This window comes from Anguilla anguilla, chromosome 4 (genome assembly GCF_013347855.1).
Source record: "Anguilla anguilla isolate fAngAng1 chromosome 4, fAngAng1.pri, whole genome shotgun sequence".
NCBI classification, from domain to species: Eukaryota; Metazoa; Chordata; class Actinopteri; order Anguilliformes; family Anguillidae; genus Anguilla; species Anguilla anguilla.
The window spans coordinates 41,447,936-41,475,707 of NC_049204.1; the positions used below are offsets into that span (position 1 = coordinate 41,447,936).

A 27,772-nucleotide genomic window follows, 5' to 3' on the forward strand; every position below is an offset into this window, starting at 1 on the left:
CAAACCTCAACTCATTACACTAGCTTGCTAGCTAACAAAAAATAAAACATTTAAGCTATTGCCTTTGCATCTGTATAATCTTTGTGGGAAACTCATTTATATGTATGACAGTTCCGCGGCATTTTGATTAAGCTTTATGTTAGCTACTTTGCTAACGAGACTACAGATTGACTATAAATGTTAGTACAGACAGCTCTGAAATTAAATACCACAATTTCCCATTTTTGTATACAATAGTCCATTAAAAACACTTTCATATGACATACACATTAATTTATTTGTCATTCATGGTAAAGGAAAAATTACTGAATTCATGCCAATGTGTTTCTTTCAGCTATGTGTTTAGATGCTTTTATGTGTATGCATAGCTCTCATAGCCTACATTTATATGCATTACTACTATAACTTACTCATAACAGTACAAAAAGAAATGAAATCTGAAAAAACACATTTTCAAATATACAAAAATGACAAGTTACTCACAAATACAAAGCACTGTCTATAAGTCATTGCCATTAAATGTATTGATATCAAAATAACACAAATAAGTAATGAGAATATTGACTATCCTAGCTCACACAAGTTGTATTCCAAAGAAATGCTACCCATCCATCCATCCATTATCAATACCTGCTTATCCTGGGAAGGGTTGAGGGGGGTGCTGGAGCTGATCCCATTCACACACCATTCACTCACACACTCACCAATGGGCAATTTAGTCTCCAATTAGCCTACCTGCATGTATTTGGACTGTGGGAGGAAACCAGAGTACCCAGAGGAAACCCACACGGACATAGAACATGGAAACTCCACACAGAAAGGCCTAGGCCGGGATATTTGTCATGTTGAATCAAATCTTTTGACAAAATGCAATAGAGTATTAGACAAAGGGAAACTGAGTAAACGCTGAGTATATAATTAATTTCATGGAAAAAGTTCTCAAACACATATTACTGTACATTTTGTTAAAAGATCTGAAATCGGTGTGACAAACATGTAATAACAGAGGAAATCAGGAAGGGAGAAAATACTTTTCATGGCACTGTATACTTTGTGTGAGAATGGCTTCTCGGCTTGCATAAATCTGTACACAAGAGGGAGCCATGCACAAGCCTGTAACCCAGGACTTACATAATTACAATAGTCCACTTACATACCTCCTTCACATTTCTAAACATGAAACTATTCTACACTTTTAAAACTACTCTTAGTAATCAATTTAACTTTATATATTTTATTGACTGCTTAACAGTTGAGTTCCATTTGAACATAATATAATTTAAGGAATAAAAGCACTACATTACATAGTATATGGCAGCCATAGTTGGCCTACATGGAAAGCTTCTGCTTATGCTAGGATGACTGTGACACTCTGGAGTTTAAAACATGGTCTCTGTTTTATTAATTCAGTTGTGTTGTTTAACTTTTAATTAGTATTTATTGATTTGTTTGTTTTGGGTTTGGGGGGATGTTTTTGACAAACATTATTTGAATGCATTTTTATTATTTGGAAAATTATCATTTTTTATCATTTGTGAAACACAAAGACACGGGGGGGGGGGGAGTCTGTTACAAAACAAATTTTGTTGATGTGCTAAATCCTGACCTCCAAAGGCTATTGGCATAGATTAGTTAGGGAGTTATTTATTTCTGAAGCCAGGTCAATAGTTTTAGCTAAAAGTCAGTGCATTACAAATGGTTCTCTGCCAGGTGGTGACTTTATATTACTGAATAAGAATGGATTGAATTAACATAGCAGTTGAGAAGTTCATTTTACAGCTACAGTATCTGCTGACATTCATTCCCTTTCAGCTGTTTAATAACTTTAGCTGTTTTGTAAGGTTAAGGAAATTGTTTTCTTTCTTTACAATTGAGGGAAATTCCTTATCAGAGGGTCCAATCAGCCTACCTGCATGTCTTTGGACTGGTGGAGGAAACCCACACGGACACAGGGAGAACATGCAAACTTCACACAAAAAGGCCCAGGCTGGGATTTGAACCCAGGTCCTTCTTGCTGTGAGGCAACAATGCTAAATGTATTTAATCTATGCATATTACATCTAATAAATGCAACATGTATCTAATCGCTGGCTTTTTAAAATGGCAAAATAACCACATTTGCAGCCATTCATAATAATTAACTTGTATTCCTACATTAGGGATTTATATACATATTTACACAAAATTAAAGAAAAAAATAAAACAATTGCAATGCAGTACAAAATAGTCTATGATTTTATAAGATGTATGCTACTAACAGCAAAATAACATGTTGAATGTACGCAAGCACTTTCACATGAGGATATTTAATGTAGTCTATGGGGTTTCCCTTTTCAAAACACAATAGATGTGTTTACACTGACCTCAGATCAGCTGACCCTGCTGAAAGCCAGAAATATTTCCACTGACTCAGTTGTACCTAAGGAAAGCCAGATATGTTTCCAGTAGGTTTGCCCAGCCCCCAGGCAAGTCTTCTATACACCTGTATCAGCATCATCTGTAGTTCACCGAGGACAATCAACTATTTACCTCCCATGATACTTCTAGACTAACACATAGTCACACATATTCAGTATCTGCTGTGGTCAAGATCTGCTCATTATCATCCACTTTTCCATGAGTCCACACATATTCAGCATTTATTGCGCTATGAATCCATACATCATCATTCACCATTCATCATTGTTTGCTGTGATCTTTTTCTGATGGTCTCTCAAAAACAATAACAAAATTTCCATTAACAGGACAACTTCTACCATCATTAGTTTGCTAAGAAAATATATAAATCTGCAGAGCCACCTCCCCTAATTATTACAGAAACAAAGACAATGTTGGCCCTTATCGGCAGGATTTCTTAGAGCTTGAAAGAGATCATAAGTACCTGAGCTTTATGCAGACCTTTTTGGAATTGCCATATTAAGTCACAGGAAGACTGGAGGAGAATGCCTTCCTTCATAAGGGGACTCTGGGTGATGTAGTCTCTCTGCCAGGTTGTGAACAGTGTGACAAACAAAAGGTAGGAGCAGGCAGATGCTCTTCAATGAAGACACACACAGGAGAGGATTATAATACAGGCAAAAAAATTTCCCCTTGGTGCATGGGCGAGAGAGTTCTGGCAGTCCCATGACATGTCCGCCTCTTTATTGTTTTTATTTCATCTTTGCTGTAATCATCACCATCATCGTCATCACTATCGTTGTCATGGTTCCCATCATGACATTGTGAATGATGTAGATAAAGCTGCATTCCTTTTTTTGGTGTGCCAGTATGATGAACAATAAGAAAAAAATGTAACATAGGAAAAAAAGCACCATCCAGGAGGGCACTTTGTGAGTGACAGGTCAAAAGGGCATAAGCTCCCACCCCCTCTGACTTCTGTATTTGCACCTGCCTGCTTCTGTGTGCTGAGATGAAGCAGAGCACCACCTGATGTTGGGTCAGAATTGAGGCTCCCCAGAGTGCTGTTTTTTGGTATGAAACAGAGCGCCCCCCCAGTGCTGGGTCAGTTACGAGACCCATCACAGGCCATGGGTCTGAAGGACACCTCCATGTTCTCCTCCAGTATCATGTCATAGCGACACAGCTGTGGCCTGGGAGGAAGAGGAAACAATAAATGAGTGTAATGAGAAAGAATGAAGAAAGAAAGCAACACTGGTGAGAGTACAGGTGAGTGGACACTGATAGGTATATCGCCAGTAAGAGCACAGGTGAGTGGACATTGATAGGTATATCACAGGTGAGAGCACAGGTGAGTGGACATTGATAGGTGTATCAGAGGTGAGAACACAGGTGAGTGCACACTGATAGGTATATCACAGGTGAGTGGACTCTGATAGGTATATCGCAAGTAAGAGCACAGGTGAGTGGACATTGATAGGTATATCACAGGTGAGAGCACAAGTGAGTGGACATTGATAGGTATATCACAGGTGAGAACAGAGGTAAGTGCACACTGATAGCTACTGTTCATCACAGGTGAGAGCACAGGTGAGTGGACATTGATAGGTATATCGCAAGTAAAAGCACAGGTGAGTGGACATTGATAGGTATATCACAGGTGAGAGCACAGGTGAGTGGACATTGATAGGTATATCACAGGTGAGAGCACAGGTGAGTGGACATTGATAGGTGTATCAGAGGTGAGAACACAGGTGAGTGCACACTGATAGGTATATCACAGGTGAGTGGACTCTGATAGGTATATCGCAAGTAAGAGCACAGGTGAGTGGACATTGATAGGTATATCACAGGTGAGAGCACAGGTGAGTGGACATTGATAGGTGTATCAGAGGTGAGAACACAGGTGAGTGCACACTGATAGGTATATCACAGGTGAGTGGACTCTGATAGGTATATCGCCAGTAAGAGCACAGGTGAGTGGACATTGATAGGTATATCACAGGTGAGAGCACAGGTGAGTGGACATTGATAGGTATATCACAGGTGAGTGGACTCTGATAGGTATATCACAGATAAGCGCACAGGTGCGTGGACATCAAGAGGTATATCACAGGTGAGAGCACAGGTGAGTGGACACTGATAGGTACTGTTTATCACAGGTGAGAGAACAGGTGAGTGGACACTGATAGGTACTGTATAGCAAAGGTGAGAGCACAGGCGAGCGAAGACACCATGACAGGTGAAGAGACAGGTGAGGCCACACTGACCTATCAGGCTTCTCCAGGGGTGTAAGTCGGATGCGCAGTAGCCGCATTTTGTAGCGAGGCCCAATCATATTCCCTGTTAGGAAGCAAAGCGTGATCTTCTGGACCGGATTCAGGTCTTCGTCAAACTGGGCCAGTAAACGGGTCGCTGTGTATTGCTCAAACTTCGAAAGTTTACTGTGAAGGAGAGAGAATTCAACTGTGAGGGAGTGGATAATTATATTTACTTCGAGGGGGAATGTGAATGATTCTGATACTGCATACAGTGAAGTGTACAGGTCAGGAGACAGTAACACAGGTGAGGCCACAGATTGTGGTAGGGTACTCAGGCTGCATGAACCTCTTAATGGGGAAGGCGGGCTCAAAATTAGTCAATTACTGACTTATATAAACAGTCAACAGAACATTTTTTCTCTGTATCAAGCTCCAGTGATCAGTGAATCTCTCCCAGCATGTGGGATCTGTCCATTTCTAGTTTCATGAACTCTCCTGTCTCCTGTCTCCTGTCACCAGCTTTTTGAGTCTCCAGGTGTATCACACTGGGGTTTGCAGAAGGCAAGGCGGGAAGGGAACTCCTGCAGGACTCACTGATCGATCCTGGCCTCCACCACCCTCCTGCCACTGTGCAGCTTGATGACGACAATGCCCCAGCGTGTGTATTGGTTCCACGTCACAATGTCCACCTTGTAGTTTGTCTCTGTCATCCAGACAAAAGGGCTCAGTCAAAACCTTTTTCAACAGTTCCTCAGCCCTGTACTTAGCAGGATTCTGTTCAAAAGGTCCATAAAATCCAGCAGCATCTGAGTGGGCATGTATTTGTTAGATTAACAGGAAAATGTGTTCAAAACGCACTAATTTGAAGCCTTTATTGGAATGGTTACTAACACAACCCACAAATTTTACTACTCTCATTTTGTTGTTATAAAAATAAAAAAACGCAGGTCCTGATCGGTTAGCGCCAAGGCTTCTGAAGCTCGTTGCACCTCTTATTATTGATCCCCTCACTCATATTTTTTAATCTGTCTCTCACACTCTTCCCAATGATTGGAAGGCAGCCTGTGTGCTCCCCTTGTTTAAAAGTGGTGATCACTTTGTGCTGAATAGTTACCAACCCATTTCAAAACTCCCAATTCTGGCAAACATTTTAGAATCCCTGGTTAATGCTCAGATCAAGCAATTTCTACATGACAACAATATACTTAGTAATGTGCAGTCTGGTTTTAGGTCTGGTCATAGTACAATTACTGCAGCCTCTACAGTAATTAATGATATAGTCCAAGTGCTTGACATTAAAAACACTGTGCTGCCCTTTGTATCGACCTTTCTAAAGCCTGTGATACAGTTGACCATTCAATCTTAATTGATAGATTAAGGGACGTCGAATAGAAAATCACCACTCTAGATGGTAAATGCATTCCAATTTGCTGTAATGCTCCTATATTGAACAATGAGCATGGTGTCATTAACACAAATATGCAGCACAAATTAACCTGTCTGCAGACAACATCTGTTGGCCAAAAAAATTCACATCCATCTTGCACTCTCTATTACAAAATCATTTTAAACAACAAGAGCATTTCAAACTAAAATGGAATAGACCTCAACTTTGCTGACTACTGAGTTCAAACGGCTTCTATAACTGTTACTAAACAAGCACATCCTTCAATGTGTCAAACAACACCTGTTTAATGGCATATAAATAGGTACCACTGATATAGTTTCAGCATGCAGAAAAAGCTTGCTACCTTCATAAACAGTTACACAGGAGAAGTTTAGAAACAAAAACAGGGAATAAAGTCTTGCTTCTGTTTAATGCTCCTTTTGTCATCAGTGATGATAACAAAGGGAATCATATGTCCTCTATAATTAGGAGCTTGAAAAGGTATAATTAGGTATTTTACTTCCAGGTTTATACTCTGCTTGGTTGACTGCCTAGTCCGTAATTTTAGCCAGTCTGAGATTTGCGCATTTGAGGCTCGGTTGTACGATGTGATAAGTTTTGGCTGTCTCTGTCTACTCACTGCAGTATGGAGACACGGCAGTGGTTGAGAAGTACACCTTCGTCTGACCCAGACGGAGGAGAGAGTCCTTCCATTTGCTGGCATGGTAACCTGGGTGAAGGTGACAGTGGGGATAAAATTTCACATGATGGACAAGAACAAATTGCGATCTGACAATAAAAATGTGTACTCGGAGATGTGTACCCAGTTGATCAAGCGTGCATTCTTGACCAAAGGCGGTGCCCCAGAGACTGCAGCCTCACCTACAATCGGGCAAGAAGCTGGCTTGAAGGACTCGCACTGCAGGCAACGCCCATCTAGGAAGTCATGGTAGGAGGAACAGGGATAGGCTGTGATGTTGCAGGTCTTGTTGAGGGAGCAGAGGTATAGGAACACTGACCGCTGGTGGTCACACACAAAGTATGACTTCCCTGTGTAGGTAAAAAGAGCAATGACCTGAAAGGGCTTGCCATGGCCTGAGGGAAAATTAGTCACACAGAAGAGTTAAAACACCATAACTTCTCTCCATTTGTTTTGCAGAATATATAGCACACACCTCAACAAAAGCGCTATTTCTATTTATAGTGGTTTGCTTATAATTTAAAATGTATATTTTGTAAGTCACTTCAGCTAAAACCACCTGCCAAATGCTTTAAATGTCGAAAGTAAATTATTAGGATGTGAGTATCTCACATCTTTAAGACTCTCCTTAAGCCACAAAGCTTTGCAAAAGAAAATATTCACTGAGCTTTTAAGACAAGTTTGCTGCGTAACTATTAAATTCCTTTGTTATAAAGCACTCGTAAAAACACTCTCTCTTCCTCCAAAGAAAAGCTTTATTGTCAAAAATGTTACCAGAGGCAATTACTCTTTAAGCATACCTCTTGGAAAAAACAGAGATGGTCCATTCCTACAAGCTCATCAATGTTTATCTTGACAGAAATAGAAATCCTTAATCACTGTTCAAAACAGGTTAATCAAGGCTCTTTCTTTATGGGAACTCTTCTATTAATGTATGTAGCAAGATTCTGCTGATGGTTAACAGGGTGTGGTGGCCAATGTGGGTTTTATGCCTCTATGTGCTGGAGCAGGAGCATATGGAAAGAGGCCAACACAGCTCTTTAAGAAGGCAGGCTGTACTGATAGCATGCCATTGGAAGAACTGGAAGTCACAGCACAAAACAGACAGAAAATCCGGGTCAATGTCAGAATGCTTGGCATCCCCTCCTTTCGTTGATCAGAGACAAAAAAATTACAGTCTACTCAGCTTCATACATCACCAGGTGTTATTGTCATTTTGGTGGTTTCTGATAACTTCCGGTTCCGCTTTTTTCACCTATGGCTAAAATGAATAGGATTTTTGGTTCCCATCTACCAATCCTCTTGTCCTTTAACTATGTGAAACCATGACACTAGGAATGCTACACGGTGAATTCATACTATGTTATCATCACAATCAAATAAAATAAATATATTCAGGCTTCAAAACTGTTACATACTACTTTAAAAAGTAAAGACATCCATATTAATTCCAAAGATCCTAAGCCAAATAGACAGTGTTGGCGTCGGATGTAATTTTAGGCAATAATTTTATACCCCTATTCATTTTCCCATTAGTCTAGCAAAGTGATGGAATCGGAATTCCTTATTTGGGTGTCAAATTTACTTCACATTTCGGTGGTCTATTGAATATTTCATTGATTCGCTCTGTCCACCTATGTGTTCAGGATATCATTATGCCAGCTGCTGTTTTAGCAGATACTCTAAAGCAGATGACATTATGTATACATACAATCCAGTCATGCACCTGGATATTTACTGAAGCCATTCAGTTAAATACCTTGCTGGAAATGCAATGCCCCATGCTTATGGTAACAAAACCAATAGGAAGGAAGCTATAGTCATTTATTCTTACTGTTTTCTTTTTTATATTGATAACATAAATGTAATAAAATATAATATAAATTATAAATAAGGGGTGTCTGACGCCAGTTTGGGGGGCTGTACTTCTGCTGGTGTGGTTAAGCTCTTAATTTCTTTAAGTATCTGATTGGCTGAATAATGCAGACACCTTGTTTCCAGGGCCTAAATTTGCTTCTGATTAAAAGGAAGCCAGCAGAAACTGTAGCCTTGAGTTTGACACCCTTGCTATAAATGACGGGCTTGGGTTGCTATGCTGAGAACAGTGTTTCTGCCTGATTGCTGATCATTTGAGGAGGTGGAAAGATGAGTGTTGCCATCAGCAATGGAATGTTCCCTCCAAAATGCCATCAGGCTTTTGAAGTTCAGAAAGTATGCCTCGCTAATTTGAGCTGTGATGTGTTTGAGTTTAGCCACAGGGCCCACTGTTATGCAGCTTTGCTGAAGACCCACCTGTTTAATAAGATGAGAGAGAAAACTTAAGACTGACCTGAAAAGATGGTTTTGGGGCAGCCAGGCTGGTCAGCCCCACCATTGGCATAGAAGTCAATGTGACCGAGGGGTCCTCTGTAGCCAAGAGCTGCAAAAGCGCATGAGATGCACAAAGGCAAATTTATACAGGTTATTACACCAAGTGCACATGCATACAAGCCATATATATCCCTTATTTGATTATGTATTATGTACATTATGAGTAGGTTCCTGACCATGTCTCTGGAGGGTCAAGTGCTTCAACCCTGAGAAGTCACTGCACACACTCTAATCTCAGAAATATAAAAATAAAACAGCACAAGTACCACCAATTGTGCCATCAAAGATAACTTTAATAAAAGATTTCTGGCACAAATCAATATTCTGATGCAGTTAAAGGGAAGAGTGAAACATGGATACACCAATAGCACCTAGTAGTGCTATCCGCCTTGTTCACTGCAGACTGTATATCATTTATTTTGGACAGCATACAATTTATAGTTAAACCACATCTGAATGAAAACAACAGGCTGTTATTTCAAACTTTCCTTGGCACAATGGTGCAATGAATAACAAACCACAGTTTTAAAATGAATCATTAACCATATTGCTCACACATGAAAAAAAAATGTTTGTGGTAATATCTCCATCAGATTCACAAGTATAAATACATGAAAACAGTCAGCAGCAGTCACACAAATATCACAGACCATGCCGTTCAGCTGTAGGTGTGTGGTGAATTAGTTAGTAGTTACTAGGAAACTTGCTGGAGCAGCATCTCTTTGAGGCCTTTAAGCGAAGGTACGCTGTGGTTTCTGTTAGCTGCAGCAGAAGGAAAACTCACTGTTTATTTTTACTTATTTCCCACCATGGTTATTCTTACTGCAGCTGTGGAGGGCGTCAGCATTAAATCCTGTGTGTGCTCCAGGGTGGAGTAATGACAGCCAGTACTTTGCACTAAATGACACATAGCCTCCTCCCTATGTCTAGTGAGGTCATACACACAGCTTAAAAACATCTGTTATACTTAAGAACCAAAACTAGAATAACCATACTTAACTATACAGCAAAAATATAGAAATAACTCAAGCTCACAGAGAATAACGGCTGTAGAAAGGATGACCTTCCAAACCTTTTTAATATACAATGCATTACATTTATTAATAAACAGTTGCTCCTGTCCAGAGAAACATAAATTCATCTGCTTGAGTTATGTTGGAAACAGTGCTTGACCTAGTTAGCAGCATTTCCAAACCACCAAGTGTATATGCATCATTCAAGTGCTAAATGCATTAAAATAATAAATATAATGCAAATCAAATGCATAATGTATAAAACATATATTAGAGTCATACAGCAAACATCCATTTAACAGTTCTAAAGTAATAACATAAGCGTGCTAACGGGTATGAATAGGAGGATGCAAGATGTCAAGCAAAGTATCCCCGCAGTACAATGGGAATAAATATCCCATGGTGTTTTGCAGCTCACCATCATAGACACAGCATCGAGAGAGCTTGCAGCAATCCATTGGCAGATGAATTGATAAGATTGGGTGGATTAGTTGTGTTTAATGGGATTAGTTATTGCTGTGACCTGGGGCTGAATGCTCAGGCATTTCTCTGTTCATGTCAAGGCTATTCTGATGTCTCTATGGCCTACCATCAGTGTCAGTATGTAGGACATCCACAAATTGGGCGTCAGTGGGGTCCAGGCGCTCCTCTGGTGGGGTCCCAGAGAACAGAGGTCCGGCAGGGTCCAGTGCTATGGGTTTGGAAGGGAAGCACAGGCAGAGCAATGGGCACATAACTGGGGTGACTGTGCTGCATACAGACAGACAGTCAAGCAGTCCCTATGCTCTCTATCACTACCTTTCCCTCTTTTTTCCTGTTGTCTCTCTTCCTCTAGCTCTAACTGTATCCCTCTCTCCACTTTCCCCTTCTCTCTCTATCCTCCTTCACATCTCAGTCATCCTGCATTGCTTTGTCCCTTACCCCCTACCTTTGTCTGTTTCCCACTCCCTTGCTCACTATCCCTTTTGTCCCCCCCCCCCTCCTTCTCTGTCAGTCTTGTAAAGTATGACTTTTAAGCTACTCAGCCAGAGACTTTCATGCTTGCAACTCCATACTTTATTCAACAACTCACACATGACATGCGCATAGAACTATGGCAATCTTTCTAGGGCACACAAGACCGTGCCCATTACTACAAGTCTCACCTGTGATCCTCCCAATCTTCCCCTTCAGCATGGCCCCAACAAACCCAGCGACATGAGCCCCCAGGCTGACCCCAATCAGGTGGACAGAGCTTAGTAGCGCTCCGTTCTCCTATAGAAACCAGACGACAACTCAGACACAGTAAGACCAGCAGCACAGACACGATTTTATTGTGCTGTGTACATTTTTACATGAAGCAGTAACATAAAAATGTTTTTATTCCATTTAAAAAAGACAGAAATAGACTGTATGATGTAAATGTTCAGTTCTCCAAAATAGTTCTCCTAGGCTGAATCCACATTTTAATTTTTAAAGTTATAAATTGGCATATTAAAACTGTATACGTTCCTGCTCAAACAGAAAATATTAAATATTTATTTTATTTCATAATTTAAAATGATGCTGTCATCACAGTATAAAACATTGTCATCAGTAAACAAAGATTTGGTTTAAAGCTGTGACAAGCCTAAAATAGTTTACTGATTAGTCAACCTACCACTGAAAAACAGTTAATTCATTATTCCAAAGATTGGAATTGGAGTTACATTGGTTTGGTATGATACACCATTGCCTAAATCAGTATGGTATCATTACTATGTTCTAGGATGTTTTATACAGTACAGGTTCTTATTAGAATTTGTATCTCAAAAGCCTACTGACTGTGCATGGAGTCTAAGCAGCGAGAATATTGAATAAAAGTTCATCATTGCTATAAAAAAATGACGTTTCATCTTCAGGAACTTGTTAGCTGATGTATCCACTCGCACATTCATTCCTATGATTAATGCTATATCTCATTAATATCAAGTAAATCTTAAATCTGGCAATCTTAAGAAAGCAGGGAACCAATACCTAAATGTGGTAACCACAACATTTATGTGATTCTTTACTGAGTCAGGCCACATTTCAGAAATAAGACCAAGAAATAGGTCCTATGCAGATACTGTGATACCAGCAGCAAGACAGAAAAGCAAGCAATACAGACGCAGAGAATGATTTTTCAGCTTTAAGAACTCATGAATTAAAAACTGCCCTTCTCCATCAGCCTGGAATCTGCCTGATTTTGTTCCTAATACATTCTCCTGCCCTTAACATGCTCTCGTCTCACCTGAATGTTCTGGATGAATGCAGTGATGTTCTCGGCTGCTTTACGTGTGTTTGCCACAGCAGAGTAGTAGTTGAGGTTGGCGGCCCCACGGTTCCAGTCCACCACTAAGATGTTCATGTCCTCCTGTGCGGCCAGCAGACGCACAATGTGGCCCACCCAAACTGGCGGCGCGCCTGTGGGTTGGTACCCATGGATGACAAAAGCAGTGGGCCGGGTCAGCTGGAACAGGGGCTGGTCCATCAGTTTCAGGTGCGAGAGTTCCCGCCCACAGTCCAGGTTGGCTCTTGTGAACAGCAGCAGCTTCACATTCAGGTTTGTCCCCATGAACGTCTCACGGAAGTCAAGGTCAGTGAAGTCATCACACTTGCTCACCTGGCCTGGGAACAGTCAGGAACAACAACTTTCTTTTACTTCAGTAGAACTAAAGCTAAAGCTGACTGACTACCATTCAGCTAAACTGCAGCTTTAATAGTTTCTACACAGAAATGACAGTCCGGACATTTTGGAAAGAGGGAGAAGTGGAGTACGTGTGTGTGTGTGTGTGTGTGTGTGTGTGCATACATGTAGATGAGTCTGTTCATAGAGGGGTGTAGGTGTGTGTGTTTGCATATATGTGTTCATGGCTGTGTGCATACATACACAAGTATGCAGACATGCATGTGAATGTTTGTATACTGTGACGGGATGGTCGAGCGAATACGGCAGTAATGGAACCACACAAAAGTCAAGTGCACTCCTCCAGTGAGGGATTTATTTTTCCACAGGTGCAAGAAGAAATTATGGTCGGCAGAACTATTTACAAACTAACTAACAAACAAAAACACTTGGAAACAAAGAACAAAAAATGAAGCAGTATAAACATTTTGTTGATACTCAATTATTGCATCACATCGCACCGCACAACTCCTTCTCCTCAGCCCTTCTTTTCCCACTAAATGATTGGGACTGGCTTATATAGATTCCCCTCCTAAGCGCCTCCCCTGGAACCTTCCAACTAAGGGAAATAAATTAAAGTTAACAATTATATAATTTACAATATTTACCTGAAAGATATCAATTATAACAATACTGCACATCTTGATGTAAAAATAATTCCACACAACACACTAACACTTTTAACAGAAGAAGAACTGTGGTTACCATCTCCCCCCACATCTGTTAGTGTATTGTTATGTTCTCCTGAATCAATAAAGTTTTGCGGAAGACAGCGGCGCCTCTTTTGCATCCCCAGATACTGCCAACACCACACCAAACCAGCCAAACAATGCGGTAAGTTGTACTACTACATTTCACCTTTTACGTTAATTTTCTCATGCGCATTTACAAACCAAATTACAAATTAAATCCTATGGCAGTACTATTTATAGTTACGTGCACAGTTAACAACCAGTGCAGCACATAGACCGTGGCACCCCAGCTATGGCTTTGAATGCTAACTTTGAATCCTATATTTTACAGGTCAGGTCTACAGAACGGCAAAACTACACTGCAAACAAGTTTCTGGAAACAGTTAAAAACATTTCACCAATTACATCATTGTTGTAAACAATTACAACAATGAAAAAAAATAAAACCATTTTTATTTATAAGCAGAAGTACAGTAAAACATAATTATTTTCTGAACTGTAAGTAAAAGTCAGTAAAAGACTTGATAAAGTTTCCAGAATTGTGTATTTGTGTGGTGCAGTGTTTACAGGAAATCGGTGTAAAATAAACACATTGGGCCTCATGCAACAACCACCCTAACGAACACATTCGTTAAGTTTCTTGTACGAGCAAGAGTGCTTGCCGCTTTCACCAATTTTCTTGTATTCAGAATTTCCTCTTAGGCACCAATGGAATTTACGAGTGGTCCAGACTTGCCAACAAGTCATGTACAATTAGCCTGCCATTCTTTAATGCTAAAAACTTTATTTTTTGACTAATGGATTGTATCTAGCCTATGAGGCTTGCTTCTGGAAATCTGGAAATTGTTTGAGCTGCAACTTAACGGACTGATCCAACCCAATTCCATCGCACCTCCAAATACCCACTACAATTGGACTCCTGGCTACAGGAACTTTTTTTATACCTTTTTTCATTTGACTTTTGCCTTCTTTATGCAGATTGATTTTTTTTCATATCTAATCTCAATAGAACTATCTCCTTTAGCCATTTTTGATACACATGACAAAGAAATCTGCTAGGCAGCTGAGGTATGTTTGGGTAGTTGTTTGACTGTTAGTCATTTTTGAAGGCAAAGTGTTCTAAAACAACGTCATTGACACCTTCGGAAACTTGTTTGGTAACTTATTTATTCCTCCATTATCATCTGACACTGAATAAATGAAAGGGTGATCTATGACTTTTGTACAGAACTGTGCCTATTATGGAAGTTATTCTCTCATATCCCTTGACTCCCTCCCATTACAGTCATAGACCACCTTGCTTTTGTATGTTTTCTTGGATCCAATTTCATATCAAACCATTTCTTCTTTATTTCAGCGATGGTACTGATCTCAAGTGACAATGCATCCCTTAATATCACTATTGACACTGTTAGAAATTATATTTTTTGTTTACTGATCTCTGAAAGCAGGACTTCAATCACCAAACTCTTTTTACTCTTGGATGCCATTTTTATTTATGGTACTTCAGGACAAATGGGTCGGGACCCCTAGCCTTATCTAGCAATTTTTGGTTGTCAATCATGCTGATTCACAGTTCTCATGAACACGCTCTCCTTTACGAACAAGTGGCAGTCCTCAATTTTACGTGGGTCAATTATGACAGTTTTCTGAAGTTATGAACATTTGCCGAATTTGACGTGGCACACTCATACCAACTCATGCCAAAATACGAGAAAGTCAAGATAAGAATAAGAAAATGTTCGGCATGAGAGCTATTGTGTACATGTTCCATTACCAGTTCTAACTGAGGATAAGGTCTTGGATTAAGATGCAGGATAAGATTGTTGATAGGATTTGTTTTCTGTCCCCTAAAAGGTATTTTAATCTCTGACCTTTGATCTCTCCTGTTATAGCATTTTCTTAATTATGTGTTCCACACATGTGTGTTCCAAACCAAACATGTGTGTCACTTATTCACTGTTTACTGAATTCACTGTTATTCACTTGAGAAAGAGTGCTTTCACTTTTAACACAACCATTGAACCTCCAACAGCGGCCCCAACAGTAGCATTTCCCATTGACATAAACATTGACTTCTAGCAAGTGTCCTTATTTGTCCTGGTGACAAGCATAATTGTGACTGACAGTACTATCAATATAATGAGGACTAACCAGCACCTTCACAGCTGTATGCTCTAGGTCTGCCCGTTTTAAAATCCAGCGCATCCATAAAAGACAGGGCAACTTTATCTCTTAATTTAATATGGAAAGCAGAGAAGAAGGTAATCCCTCTGGTCTCTGGCCACGAGACTTTCGTAACAGCCTTGAGGAGGAGCAATCAAGGAGGAGGGTGGAGTTGGAGGTGATGTCACATTCATAGATCCCTCCTTCCAGGTGGTGAGAGTAGATGGTGGTGTCAGCTAAGGGGCAGGCAGGGAATTTACCTTTTTAAATGATAAGCCTGCTTCTGGTTTGCAACTGTGCAAAAATACTGGTGAGCCATATTTTACCATCTATGCTGCTCATCCTCTTGTGATTGATTCCTCCTCATTTGGTTGCATTGTAACATTGTAGCATTGCCTTTGTGCACTGTATGTAAAATATTTTGTCATGACAAAAAACAGTTACAAAAACAGCATTGAAACAATTAAGTGTGGCAAGCCCCTTCTATAAAGCCCCTTCTCATTTAAATAGAAAGGAATGGCAACTGAAAAGTGATATTTACTAATACTGGCAGTAATGAGACTGTTAATAATCAGAACCATCTTCAGAACAGACTTTGGCTCTACCAGCTTTATATTGTTGCTCATTGGTCACTGCTGGAAAGGACTAGTTGACAAGGGTGTGAAGCAGCAGCTACAAGGGTATGGAGATAACTCTCCTTGAGCACATCTATGTGCATGCTTATATCTTCTAGATAATTGTATATGTACTTACATGCTCCCCTCCACAATTTCCTTCATAAAAATGGTCTACTTGTATAGGTGAATATTTACTGACATACTGAATTCCTTGCTCGGAAGTGTGACAGTGGCAGTACCCCACATGGGTATCAAATTTGCAGTTTTTGGGGCGCAAATGTCCTTGCCCTTAAATAGCTTTTTCATAGATGGAAGATGGCCATGATCCTCATTGTATACCCCTGTGCTGTCATTGTTGCAGCCCACTATGAAATCATCACGGAACTCATTATGACATTATTGTCATATCTCCCATTATCTCATCTCTAAAGTTTCCTTTGAGGTCATTGCTGCACTCTCAGTGGTGTCATTACTGCACCCCCTGTGATGATATCGGCGATTCTGTAAATATCCTACCAAAATGTACTGCCAGTCTTGTTCCTAAAGAGAATCTTGAGATGGCAATCCCAGGTTTCCAAGCTTCCTAATAGTTCAGTCAATGTTTTCAAACATTTCCTGTTTAAAACTCCTGGCAACCCTATGGACCATGTCATCAGTGACCGCCACCCCCCCTTCCCCCCCCCCCCCCAACCTCCCACCATCCCCCACCAACCACAACAGTACATACAAGGGTGAGGCTGTGTTCCACTCAGCAATGTGCCTTGGAAGTGATCTATGGTCTGTAATTAGCTGCTGTGTTCCCTGTCCAATTGGATCACACTGTTATATAAAGAACTTCACCCAGCTGCCCCCCCTCACCCCCCTCACCCGCTGTTGAGAAGGAGGGGTGGGATTAAAGTCTGTAGCAGACTCAAGAGTGGTGTCTATGAGCTGGTGACCCAAATCCCCTCCCCCATACAGCCTCCTCTGGCTGGGGCTCTGACCTCTTAGCATTGCTCTCCCAGGGTTAATCCAGCAGTCCAGAGCTCCAACGAGATCCAGCAGTTTCCACAAGAGCACCTGAGTGCATCACACACTGTGCTGTGACAACATTCAGGTGCCTCACCTGGTACTAGAGCCTGGGACTGACTGACCGACTGCACATCTGCCGACACACCATCTCGCCCCACACCCAGTTTTACCATGGAAACAAGCCAATAAGACAATGAGCATTACCTCTGCAGTGCACGATGGAGCCCGCCAGACCCAGGAACCACCAGAGCAACATATTTCTGCCCCCCACAGCTGAACAACAGAACAGGGATTCCTCTGAGTAATAGAGAGAAGGAGGAGGAAGAGAGAAGAGGAGAATTAGGAGACATAGGGAGGGAAAGGACATCAAACACTGTCAAAGAGAGCAAAATGGAGAAAACAATAAGACAGCCAGAGGATTTATTCACAGAGACAAAAAGGCAGAGGGCAAGACATAGACAGAAAGAAGAGATAAAGAGGGGTACAGATAGGGGAGAGAAAGCTATAGTACATAATAGACACAGAAATAGAGTAGTATTGTAACAGTCAAAAAAACTGGTGGCCATCAGAAAGTAAGGCTTACATACAGCTAGTGTGAAACCTGAACCCAATCCAATCCATTGCAGCACTGAGACTGCCACAAACCCACTGCCACTGACCCAAACTCAGAGATGTGATGCGTGTAGGTGTGTGTGTGTGTTTGTGGGGTGGCATGGGGGTCTGGGAGAGAAGGGAGAAGGAAGGAATCAGCCTTTTTCTTAGCTCTGTCAGTGTTTTCAATTTACTGTGTTTAGCTTCATACCACAGAAAGAGGCACATCATCAGGGCTATTAATAGGCCTATAGGCACAGGCGATGGCTTGCTAAAGTGTAGGCTGCTGAGATTAATAGTATGTGATTTTGTGCAGAGTACAGGGTGGAGGGTCAAACAGTGAGGCAAAGGGAGGAACTATCTTGCAAAATCCCCATTAAATGACAAGCCTGGGACTTGTAACATCAAGAGGGGTCCCTATTGCTATATATCGCTGAGACTAGCCTTGTCTCTATTCCTCGTTATAACAAAATGAAAAAATGGCTCTATGGATGTTCTGTCATTGGGGCTTTTTGAATATTCATACGCAATTATATAGCACAGCTAGCTGCTGCCAGCTGGAACCTCCTGCAATTAGGAACATAGGAGCTGACCATCTGGCAAGGGAACCTGTGGTATAAGCAGTGAGAGTGGGGTCTCTATCACTATCTATCCATGAAGGTTTGAGTGGAGTGTATTGGTGGGTATAGAAAAAGAGAGTGGCGTCTCTAATGGTGGGTAAATAAGGAGGCACTGGGGTCTCTATCATGGGGAGAAGAAAAGGAGAAGCTGGTATCTAGCAGCAGGGAAATGGCAGGGTGTCATTTAGATGTAAATGTCAGGATGTGTACAGAGTCTGATTAAATGAAACCATTAGAGCTCCCAGATGTCAGCATAGCAGCAAAGGACAATGTGCTAATGGTCTGAAGTTTGCAAAGTTCACCATAATGGTGTCATTGAAAGTATGCCTGAGAAGTTGGCAGAAACTAATAGTCCTGTTTCTTGGAAGCCAATTCAATGCTGTATATAAGACCATTGGATGCTGTCAGATAACAAGCAGATACAATTTTGTGTCCTCAGGTGAAGGCAACATCAATAACGATATTTCAGAGGTCACAAAGAATAATCAACATGCTTATCAATATTAAGAGCAGTATCTATGAATTTAAAAATTCATCTTGGAAATCATCTCACACCCTAGTTCTTGTTTCTTATGTAATTACTTTAGGACAGGTATAGCATGCTTCATGCTTTTATATGGATGTTAGCTCGATGACTGATCTCTTTATTATTATGTATATTATTTTTTTATATTTTGTATTATTTGTTGTATTTGTATTTTGGTTTGTTTAATTATAATAATTCTGCACATTCACTAACTATTCTTTAAATATTGCTCATATACCTTATGTTAATACACTCCACCCTCTGCTCCACAGCATTGCCCATAACACCTCCCCCAAGCATTTTATTTTGTACACATAGTAGTGTCTGATGACATGTCTGCAATAAATCCAATTAGGTGCTGATGTAACAATTGGGGGAGGTCTTTCTTTCAAGAAGCAATGCTGGAGAAGCACATGGTCTGGTGAAACAGCGGGTTAAAGTTCAGTATGTAGCCAGTTTAGAAGAAAATAACTTGTTATAAGAAATAAAAATGTTCTTGGGCGTGGACCTTTAATGATGCATAATGGATAGTTCTTTTCATATGTTTTGTTAAGCTATATATTGGGGAAAGGCTGTTTTCTTTTTGTTGCCTCAGGGTTACACTCTGCAGCAAGGGGTACCTTTCAGGGCAATATCAAGCTCCGTGCAGGATATGGCATTTTATGTAAAATAACAGTCTTGGTCAGTGTTTTTTGTCAACATGCTGTATCAACTGCTATTCACAGAAAATGGACACAAAATTCTTTTTTGGAAGAAAGGAGCCCAGTTTATGGCAGATAGAGATGGCAGTGAACTTCAGGGCAGTGGATTGCAGAAACAGGTTTTAGTGGTAGTGAAATGTTAGAGTTAAGCTTAGAAAATGAGTTTTGCCAGATAATACCCACATAGAGCTTGTTTGAAAACACACCCTACACACACACACACACACACACCCTACACATGCACATACTCTGTAGGTATTATACTCTGTATGGCACTTTATAAGGTACACCTATCTAGTAGCAGGTAGGACTGCCTTTTGCCTTCAGAACAGCCTGCATTCTTTGCTGTATTGTTTCAACAATGTGCTGGAAACATTCTGAAGGGATTTTGGTCCATGCTAACTCAATAGCTTCATGCAGTTCTTGTGGATTTTTCAGCCACTAATGTTGCAAAACCTCCTGTTCCACCTCATACAAAAGAGACTCTATTAGACTGAGTTCTGGGGACTGTGCAGGCTATTTGAGTAAACCAATCTCACTGTCATGTCCATGAAACCAGCAGAAAATGATGTGTGCTTTGTGACATGGCACATTATCCTGCTGGAAGTATCCATCTGGAAAAATGGTAGACTGTGGTCAGAAAGGGATGCATATGGTCAGCAACAATGCGTAGGACCATTAATTCCCTGTTTTGTTGTCACCGTGTTTTGTGTCTGGTGTGTTGGATTGTTAATTGGATTATTGGTTTCCCACACTCCCCACATGTCTGCTCATTTCCTAATTGTCTGCCCCTGTTCCACTATGCATTTTTGTTCCTGGTTTTCCTACAGAGACAAGTTCTGTGCTTGGTCTTTGTGTTTTCTTGTATGTTCTCCTCATTGCTAGTCCCCATGCCCTGTTTTGTTCCCAGTGCTCCTTGTGTTTCCTGGTTTAGTTTTTTTGTTTGTTTGTTTGTATACTCAGTAAAGACTTGTTTTACTTATCTCTGCCTTCCCATGTGATTTCTGCACTTGGGTCTTAATCTTCCTTGTGAGCTCTGACATCAGTCATCCAGTTTTGGTGACCATGTGCCCACTGTAGCCTGTTCTTTGCTGACAGGACTCAACCCCAACTTGGTCTTCTTCTATAGGCCATCTGCTTCAAGGTTGTATGCATTATTTATTCAAAAATCCCCTTTTGCATACCACTGTTATAAATAACTGTTTTTGAGCATTTGTGGCCTTTCTGTTGGTTTAAATGAGTCTGCCCATTCTCCTGTGCCCTCTCTGATTAACAAGGTGTTTTTGCTCACAGAACAGATCACATTCATCTTGCCCATTCTAATGTTTGGCCAAGCAACTACAAATAAACATAAACATCTTCCTCATGTCTGCATGCTTTATATATTGAGTTGCAACCAGTTGGAGGAGCAGGATATTTGTGTTAATGAGCTGATGTACCTAATAAAGTGGCCACTGAGTGTACATTCAATATTTTAAATTTAACAATCGGTAAATAAGCTTCCCTGACAGTTGACTTGGTGCATCCTTTCCAAGTCAAATGTCATTGAAGCAATCACATTGAGATGTACTACAATCATGTATTATTTTGCATCTGTAATCCTGAGCAGCCTGCCTTTTATGTCTGCATTGCTAAAAAAAAAGTGGTGCAGCTATTTTTGTAGCAGTTTTGGGAAATGATGAGATACTGCAGTGATGGGGCGGAAAGGCGAGGCTACAGTGTGGTTGCTGGCTGGCTTTGAACAGATTTCAGGCTAGACTCAAGAGCCTCTGATGTGGTCACATGTCCACGCGCTCATTTGCTGTTGGTGTGCCATGACCCACAGCTGTCCTGTGTTCATGTTCGGTGAGGTAGAATTAGCCTGTTTCACACTTCTGGGTATGCTGGAGCAGATGTGGGGCCAGTTTACTCACTATGCAGCGCTAACAATGGCGGAATCTCACAGCAAGAGAACGTGCTATGTGGCTCAGTGCACTAATTCTGAAACTATACTTAGAATTTCATAGTTTTCCAAAAAATACGATTCAAAGAAGAATTGGTGGAAAGTTCTGAATCTGTATCCTATCTGAATATTAAGATGCTACTCTAATGTTGAAACTTGTTTGTGGATTTTTCAGGGGTTAAATTGGGGGTGGAAGCAGGTGGACGGCGTCCACCCACCTTTGGTAAATAAATAAATAATTTTGACCGGTAGTGTTACAAATAACTATGACAATCCAGTTCATTTTTCGTAGGTTCCAGTCCATGTTTTCCCTCTAGCCAGTTACTCGCTCAACCAATTAAAAATCTGAAGAAAAAAAAACTCAGGAGGAACAGTCGTTTATATAGACAGGCACAGAAAGAAAAACTAATTTACAGAATGAGTGAATATCCACTGATTTTCATCTGCTGCAGATAATCTCAGTAAGTTGGATGTGTTATACAAATGATTCCAAGATCGCTGAATCTGCACAGTGACATAGATTCCACCTGTAGACACGACCAGACGTACTATTGCAGAAGGTTCTTTATGCTCTGTATGTATGCATCACAAGTTCCCTAATTTTGGCCTAGGCTGCTCACTTCTGCTACTCTATCTTGTATGAAATTAAGTGAAATAAGATAGAAATAAGTTTGTTCTTTTATTTCTCTTTATCTAACAAGGTAGGCCTACCGAGAAATTCAACCTCTGTCTAAGTACAATGGACATGTGCCAGTCTAGATATTCTTACCCACATAAGTCTATTCATTAAGAGGTCATTAGTCTTGATCTACATACAAAGTTGTACATTATATTTCTATAGCTCTAGAAGAAGATACATCCGATACAGCAACATATTTGTGGGGTCTGGTTATAACAATATAATAAAAATCTGACTAAAAGAGTCAGGTGAAACTCCTTTGAATCATAATTTGTGGCGTGTTTTCCCCCATAAACTAGAGAAACCTCCCACTGCATCAGATAGCCCAATGGGTAGAGCTCTGTAATTCAGACTGTTTGACCTTGTGATGGCTTAAAGGCCCAGGGGGACATGGGGTGACCAGTGCTTACCAGTGCTCATTAACACATTAAAATCTGATGGAGCAAGTGTACCCTCAGGGGGCCTCATCAACAGTGAGGTCATGCATGTTTTATTATTTGTCATTTTAATATGTTTTTTTAAAAACCACAATTTTTTGACCAGTTGTACTAGTTGTAGGCCTGTCTTCATCACGGCCATGTCCTCTATAAATTTAAAGGCAAGCTTTCCCTCTAAAGTATGTTCTGTTCTGCCAGGCACCACTTTTTGTTTTAACTCTGTCCATCTGAGTTGCACAGCCAATACATTTCAGCTTCCCTTCCCAAGCCCATGCTGCAGCTCTTCGGAGCTACTAGCCATAGTTAACAGTGGCATAGCCAAGATTCTATATCAAATCATGGGCTAATTCCATTCACTGGAACCTGATGTCTCAGCAAGATGTCCTCTTTAGTGATGAATCATCATTTTGTATTGTCCACATACAGACTGTTCTCATCATAGCACAGCCGACCTCTTAATGAGGAGGTTCAGATAAGCTGGTTGGGGAAGGAGTGACAGGTTCTCTGTACTAAAAGCTGAGGGCAACCTGGTTGTCCTATGCCATAAGCCATAATCATCCAGGTGGCATGCCCGGTATTATTTTTTTCTGCATTATGCTGTAAGATTTTCTTACCATGACAAAATACAATATATGGGTTATTAATTGTTACCATGTCATATCATGCTAAATTACCTGCATTTGAGTTATTAAACACCTGAAACCTCTGACTAGGTTGAAGCATAAAAAAGTTAATTTATCATCAGGCTTCTCAGAGACAATCAGCTAGGTAAGGAAAGTTGCTGTTGAAATTCCTTAACCGCAAACGCTATCTAGATTACCATGCCAGCATGCGTACGACTAATGATAGCTAGCTAGAAAGTTAACTTAAGTAACCTTTCATAAAGATTCTTTTTTAAAACATAATTTTTAGTGGAAAGGGGAATCTTATACTGTATTATTAAACAAACCTAAGTTTGGAATAAATGCTTAGCAAATTAAAGCTAATTTCTTCCAAAAATTCACAGTCTATGTGCAGCAACTGCACAAAATAAAAAGTAGGAAAATATAACCTTGTAGGACAAAATGATACCACACCAGCAGTATTAAATCAATCACAGAAGATGTCCACACAATCCGCATCTTGGTTATTATTATTATTATTATTATTATTATTATTTTATTATTATTTTATTGGGACCCCTGATTGCACACACCGTGGCCTTTTCTCATCAGGCTTTGATTAGCAGTGATGTGGGCCCAGTGAACTCTGAAGACGGTGACCTATGGTGCCCTGGCTTAGCCTGGCCTCAGCAGGCAGATAGTGTGAAGGCAGTGTTCTCCTGTGAGATGTGTGGGTGTCTTATTTTGTCTCAATTTTCTCCAGGTCAGAAACACAACAAAACTCATCACTTGTGCCCTGCCACATTTCTAATGCAGTGCTTGCAATGAGGTGCAAGTTTGCAATGAGGGTGCAATTAGGTGCAAGTTTGTGATTATAGTAGAACCTAGTCAGTTATTTGAGCAGAACAGTAAAATTAATTATTATATAACAGCAATTTCAATCAGATTGTTTTGGAACCAGATTATTCTGGAGTGTATAAATGTATTAGGGGATCATACTTGTGTACTAAGCTAACCTTCTTCCTCATGTTTTTACTAACTTTGAAACCAAGCACAGTGGCAGATTACCATAATTAACCTCTTTATAATCTACTCATGTCCAATACAGCAAATCCAATTAATGAAAGACAATGAGGCAATTCCTTTCTTGCACAGTTGCAAAGCTATATCATACATTTATGCTGCTACAGCAAGAGAGCATATATGTATCTGTGAGCATGAGTACTTGAAAATATGTCTCTTTGCATATTTGTGTATGTTTGTGAGCTGAAACACATCCTACACCAGATGCTAACACACACACACACACACACACACACACACACAGGAGTCTTACCAGTGAAAATTCTGTCCCAGATGAAGACTATTCCAGGTGAAGGGAGAACCAAGTAAAGGTGTAGAAAGATGAGAAGCATCAAGAGAGAGACCACTGAGATGGAAACAGAGAGAAACAGAGAGACATCAGGAAAGTAAAATAGAGGGACGCTCCAAAGGAGTGGTTTTGAATCAGCAGCAGACAACACATTTCACATCCCAGTTATCCCAGTGTCACACTGATACCGAAGGACCTTCCTCCTGGGCTGTCAGCTCTAGACAACTCCCACAACCTCAATGAGCCACACCCCTTGACAAGAGACCGCCCCCTAAGAGGTGACGGATACTGCAGCAAGCTGCTGATCCTCTCTGAAACACAACCACAACCAGCAGCCCATGAGTAGCAGCCTATCTATCTTTCAATCCACAATACTTTTTGCAGTCATATTAAAATACATTTAAGAGTAATCTCTCTTGGGCAAATATTTATGTTCCAACAGGACAATCACCCAAAGCAAATAGCAAAAACTACAAAGGTAAGTTAGTATTCTGGAATGGCAAAGCCAAAGTCCAGACTTTAATTATGATGGCACATATAATTTTGCACATTTTAAGTCTATATAATATGTGGCTTTTACCGTGTGTGAATATAGGGAAAAGGGCCATTTAATGATTGCATTTGGATATTTTATTGGGGGCATTCCCACTGATGCTCAAACCAGTCTTTCAATGAGCCCAGTCTGTGTCGTAATTGCTTAATCATCACTGAAAAAAAAAGCCCACATAATATCACTAGATGAATCGCTGCTCTTTAGCACAGCTCAGAAAATTCTCAAATGAATCACAATTTTTGTTATCCCTTTAGAAGTCTCTGAAAATAGCCATATGAACCACTCTTTATATTGAGCATTAACAAGCTTAGAAAATTGAGTCCCACACACAAACTGTTCAGTTCATTCATGGATGAAGTGGTGGGTCCTTTGAGAAGTGTAAACAGTGCCAGTGGTGTAAAAACAGATAACAGGGTGCTGAGTTTACTCCAGAACATCCATCTGGTGCACAATCTGGAGATTGAAAAAAAAAAGATTGCACATGGACAGAAATGTAAGGAAATTGGGTTGGGAGCATTTCAACCAATCAGGAGCATCCGCTCTCAAAGTCAGCATCCCAGCCAAACTAATCAGGCTGAATCTGGGCCTTGGTTGAGAGCCAGAACATATTTGGGTGGGATGCACTAATCAGACTGTTGGCCATGGTCCATAGGCTCTCGTGTTCACTGCCCAGTTCCTGTGCAGCCATTACATTCTGCCTGAAGCTCATTAATATAATTCTCAAATGGACTGAACCAACTGGGCAGCAGGATGGGGATCATTACCTCTGCTCTGGGATGGACTGAACCACTTAATTAGTAGTGTCTGGGGATTATTACCCTGCAGTACTAATACTTTGACTAATTGTTCGATTCTGCTGACATGCTGTTACTATGACATGGATCTTGACATTAAGCCTACCTTCCGACTTCATTCAGGTGACATTAATAACATAAGGCGATCTGCGCATGATATCCCAAAGACATTGTGAAGACATTATGATGTAAACTTGGAGGCTTTTAAAATGTTTTCGATTACAGCTTTAATTCAAATTTTTTCCATTAATAATTCTTATTGAATTATGAACAATTATAATTCCATGGAATATTCCAAGCCAAACTGACGTTTTTTCAACAAAATCCAATATACAGTATTCCACTATCAGTAGGTCCAATTTGAATTCTGATATGAAAAAAAGAATGAACTAGCCTTAATTCCATTCTGGGCTTCAAAAAATATATATAATATAATTTTAAATTTTGATTTAGAGTTGAGGCCAAACGTTGACATACACTTAGGCTAAAGATATTCAAACTCAACTTTATTTTGGCAAGTCAATTAGGGCATCTACTTTGTTCACATCAGAGGTAATTTTAAAACAGTCAATTACAGACAGATTTATTTCAGTTTTAATTCACTATATCAGAATTCCAGTAGGTCAAATGTTACATACACCAAGTTGACTGTCTCTTTAAACAGTCTGGAAGATTCTGGAAATTGATGTAATGACTTTTTAGAAGATTCTGTTTGGCCAATTGTAATAATTAGGAGTTAATTCGGAGTTAATTGGCACCAGTGGCTGTATTTATGTATGTATATACAAGACCTCAGAAAAAAAAATTGTGGACCTTCACAAGTCCGGTTCTGCCTCAGGAGCATTTTTCAAACAACTGAAGGTACAACAAGCCTCTGTACAAACAATTGCTTGCAGATATAAAAATATTGGGACCACACGGACATTGCATCATTCAGGAAGGTGGCACAAATTAACTCCCAGGGCTGAGTGACTTTAATCCAAAAGGCTAAACTGAACCCCAAGACAACAACAAAGGAACTGGTGAATCAGTTGGAAGCATCAGGTACCAAAGTATCTACATCCACTATGAAGAGAATCCTACATCGCCATGGCCTGAAAGGCTGTCGCACAAGGCAGAAGTCCCTACTCCAAGACCGACATAAAAAATGCCAGAAAGAAGTTTGCAGAAGATCACCAGGATGAAGACCTAGCTTTGTGGAGGAGTGTTCACTGGTCAGATGAAAAAAATAATTGAACTGTTTGGCCATAATGATCAGCGCTATGTGTGGAGGGAAAAGGGTGAGGCTTTTAATCCAAAGAACACCATCCCAACTGTGAAGCATGGGGCTGGCAGCATCATGTTGTGGGGGTGTTTTGCTGTAAAAAAGGGACTGGTGAACTTCAGAAAATAGTTGGCATCATGAGGAAGCAGGATTATCTAGAAATACTGAAGCAACACCTCAAGACACCAGCTAGAATGCTAAAACTTGGTCGTAACTGGGTCTTCCAGCAGGACAATGATCCTAAGCATACCTCCAAAGTTGTAACAAAATGACTTAAAGACAACAAACTGAAGGTATTGAAGTGGCCATCACAAAGCCCTCTCCTGAATTCCATAGAAAATTTGTGGACTGAACTGAAAAAGCGTGTTTGAGCAAGGAGGCCCACAAACCT

At 40.4% G+C, this 27,772-nt stretch overlaps 1 protein-coding gene across 2 annotated transcripts; it reads right to left on the minus strand.

The window, feature by feature from the left end:
• Window positions 1-463: 463 nt before the first annotated feature.
• Window positions 464-24,945, minus strand: lipib (lipase, member Ib). 2 transcript variants are annotated; one of them, XM_035413171.1, is made up of 11 exons: window positions 24,735-24,945; window positions 17,505-17,597; window positions 12,380-12,756; window positions 11,274-11,382; window positions 10,718-10,819; window positions 9,075-9,164; window positions 6,928-7,095; window positions 6,686-6,775; window positions 5,253-5,361; window positions 4,668-4,841; window positions 464-3,590 (listed from the first exon to the last, which is right to left on the minus strand). In XM_035413171.1, exons 1-11 carry the CDS (start codon window positions 24,811-24,813, stop codon window positions 3,503-3,505), a joined length of 1,479 nt encoding a protein of 492 aa, XP_035269062.1. In that variant the 5' UTR covers window positions 24,814-24,945; the 3' UTR covers window positions 464-3,502. The 2 variants fall into 2 exon arrangements, with proteins under 2 accessions (XP_035269062.1, XP_035269063.1); XM_035413172.1 differs by lacking the exon at window positions 17,505-17,597.
• Between the last annotated feature and the right edge of the window lie 2,827 nt (window positions 24,946-27,772).

Bases quoted from the DNA above. Each gene is read 5' to 3' on its own strand.
- lipib (XM_035413171.1), bottom strand. From the start codon at position 24,813: ATGCTTCTCATCTTTCTACACCTTTACTTGGTTCTCCCTTCACCTGGA. The intron at 4,842-5,252 runs GTGAGTCCTGCA...TCTCCTTCACAG, and splicing joins GTGGAGGCCAGGATCGATCA to TAAACTTTCGAAGTTTGAGC. The intron at 3,591-4,667 runs GTCAGTGTGGCC...TCTTCCTCCCAG, and splicing joins CCCCTGGAGAAGCCTGATAG to GCCACAGCTGTGTCGCTATG.